General features: G+C 35.8%; 1 gene segment (V, D, J or C); it reads left to right on the forward strand.

Annotated features, from left to right (window-relative positions):
* The first annotated feature begins 2,176 nt into the window (after positions 1-2,176).
* LOC118580156 lies at positions 2,177-2,787 on the forward strand. The segment is given in 2 exon segments: positions 2,177-2,237; positions 2,441-2,787. Coding segments are annotated over 2 exon segments (396 nt in total).
* The last annotated feature ends 660 nt before the right edge of the window (positions 2,788-3,447 follow it).

Genomic DNA, 3,447 nt, shown 5'->3' on the forward strand with positions numbered 1-3,447 from the left:
GATACTTTAGTTTACCCATGTAAGATTGTATTTTGATGTTTTTTTGGTATCAGCTTAAACCCTGACTTGATATTTTATTAAAGTTGTTTCACATTACAAACTTGTGTCCTTATAGTTAATGGAAAGTGTGGTGATTACACACTTCTGTTCCTTATATTGAATGCCTGCATAATGCTAGTCTAGAGATATTCTATTATAATGAATGACTCATTGTCCTAAATATGCTTATCAAGCATGATTTATTAGTCTGATTGATTTTTCTTTTTGGGATAGTAAAGTAATCTTAATGTATTTAACCCTCCTCTTTTTCAGTCTCTCACACCAACCACAGACAAATATTTCTTCTCAAAGCATCCCTCTATTTTAATTTACTAATACACATGTTATAATATGTCCCCTTGAAAAGTCCCATCCTATCTGGGGATCCATTTATAGCTCCTCACATATAAGTGTGGTTAAAATTAAACATAAAAATGAAAAAATTTGATGATATGATTTACGAATGAGTGAGTAATATGTTACTTATCATTCTGGGACTGGACTGATTCAGTCATTATAATTTTTCCATTTCCATTCATTTTCTCAAAAAATTCATAATTTCATGTTTTTTTATACCAGATAAATTCCATTGCACTAATGTATAACTTTTTTTTTATCCATTCATCTTGTTGTGAACATCTAAGTTCATTTCCTAGCTATTGTGCACACACCAGCTGTGGGGATCTGAAAGAGTCTTGCTCCCACATTTTCCACCTATTCTAGGGTTCTTAGGAGGAGGATAGAGAGGTTAGAAAATATTAGATAGAAAGACCTGGTCAAGAAGAGGAAAGACAGAAACACAGGATAGTTTCGGGAGAGTCTGGATTAATACCCAATAGCCTCAAAGGTTATTTTAAAAAGCTTTTTATAACATTCCAATGGGAGGTGGAAATGATCTTCACTTTCAAGATCAAATCACACCATACATTCAAGTGTAGACACTTCCAAACACCTGGTAAGCATTCCCAAGTGTAAATCATCTCATTCTGTAGTGTTGCTGGGTAAAGCAAGGTGAGATTCTCTGACTCTGGGTATTTGGGCCTCCACAACCAGCAAAAAGTGTGGATGTGCATTTATATCTGTCATAGGCTATAAAGTCCTTTAGGCACACCCACAGGGAAAGCATAGCTAGGTCATGTGGTATTTGTAGCTGTCTGAGGAAATTGCACATTGCTTTCTACAGTTATTGCACCCCCACAAAAAAACGGGAATCAGGGCTCCCGTTTCCTCCCACTTTCATCCCTCTAGAATCTTGATAGTCTATTTTGTAGATATTGTGGATATTGAGGACTTTCAAAAAGCTTAGACATTGTTTGTACATTAAAAAAAATGCTATGGCTTGCTTAAATAGCTCAAGTGAAAGGAGTACTTCTTTCTTCAAATGGACCTGGTGAAATTTTCTCCTCTGATTAAAACTACAAAAGAATTGTTGCCTTTTATGTAGCATGAAAAATCATGTACTAGGTAAGCTATTTGTATGAATATTCCATAAATGTTTCCTCATAACCCTGTATCACTCTTGGGGGTAAAACACACAAAGAGCAATATTGAGAGTTTATCTGGACAGTGCTAAACAATTATTTTGATATTCATATCTTTGATTATGAAATTTAATAACTTTTTCTTTCTACTCTCTGAAGAAATACATCTTCCTATGACATCCAGACTTTCTATTTTCTGGTCCATGATGTCTCATTAATGTGACATCTCTTTAGTATCATATGTTGTGATGCTTCATGGACTGTTCAGACAGTGAAATGGGATTCAGCTCATATTGGAAGAAATATTAAGTAAAACAACATAACGTGAATTGAATTAAGAGTATGGTTAAGAGATACTTTTAATTTCAAACTACTGAGAGTATCACAGACACTTTCTTAGACTGTGCTAATTTTGCATCCATTTATGTGAGATACATGTACAAGTCTCTTTCAATCTCAACATCTCATCAGGTAACCAGAAGGGAGAGAAAGACTCCCCAAAGGCACAAGAGCTTGCTGTCCTGAACAGTTCTTTATTGGGACATATATGAAGTCAGTATGATTTGCATAAGTGCTTCTTCTTTGTATGTTCTTGCCTTGTAGAATATTATAAAAGGTCTTTCTCTGGGCTGTGTCATGACACACATAAACACAAGAAAAGCTGAAAGATGGTGTCCATATCTCAGCTCCTTGGGCTTCTGTTCTTCTGGGTTTCAGGTATGAGATTTTAGACATGGCAGAAAGTGGAGATATTAATTACATACAGAATTTTCTTACAAATTACAAATCACAGCCTCACATGGAACTTGTCTTCCTGTTTAAAGAAATTGATACAATAAAATGATTTTTTTAAAAAGTAATTTAGAATTGACTTTTATATGCAATGTGTGTTTTGATTAATACATCTCCTATGTTTTCAGCCTCCAGAGGTGACGTTGTGCTGACTCAGTCTCCAGCCACCCTGTCTGTGACTCCAGGAGAAAGAGTCACCATGACCTGCAAGGCCAGCCAGGGTGTTAGCAATAACTTACACTGGTATCAGCAAAAACCAAATGAGGCTCCAAGGATTCTCATCAAGTATGCTTCCGAGTCCATCTCTGGGATCCCCTCCAGGTTCAGTGGCAGTGGCTCAGGGACAGATTTTACCCTCAGCATCAACAATGTAGAGCCTGAAGATGTTGCAACTTATTACTGTCAACAAAGCAACAACTGGCCTCTCACAGTGATACAGACCTTAGCAAAAACCAACAGAGAAGCAGAAGTGTGAGGCTTGGCTCTTTCAGCTGCTTCTGGTGGTTCCTCTACCTTCTTCAAAGTGTTTTACAGATGCAGACAACCTTGAGATTTAGGCAGAAAATTGAAGTGAAGAGTCCTGGCAAGCTTTCTTGCCTCTGCCCTCTCTTCACTACATTTTCAGTTCAGAATACATACATAATTGAATATTCTGTTTTTTCTTTATTCCTTCACTTTATTCTCAGTGAAGTGTTTCCAGAGAGTTAAGAACCAACTTCCCACACAATTGTCAAAATTAACACAAAAATTGTTAATTATGGTTCACTTTATATTAATCATCTGCTAGTGATTCGTTAACTCTTGACTAGCCATAAAATTATAGTTTGGAATATATTTAATCTGTTCTTTAAATTTCATGATTATCAAACTATGTAGATATACTCCTATGAGATGTTCCTTAAATGAATACTGTGCTGTGCACTGTTGTTCAACTACAGAATTCTTCAAAATGGAATATTTTTATAAGTGAGAATTTCATTTATGCTTCCAATTATTCTCATACCCCTACTCTTCTTCTAACTCCTTTCAAATCTACTACTCACTCCTTACCACTCTCCTACTTCATCTCCACATGTAAATATACATTGCACACTAAGTTCAATGTGGGTAAACAATATATTCATGGATGTGGGAC

This window comes from Onychomys torridus, chromosome 3, assembly GCF_903995425.1.
Source record: "Onychomys torridus chromosome 3, mOncTor1.1, whole genome shotgun sequence".
In the NCBI taxonomy this organism is placed as follows: Eukaryota; Metazoa; Chordata; class Mammalia; order Rodentia; family Cricetidae; genus Onychomys; species Onychomys torridus.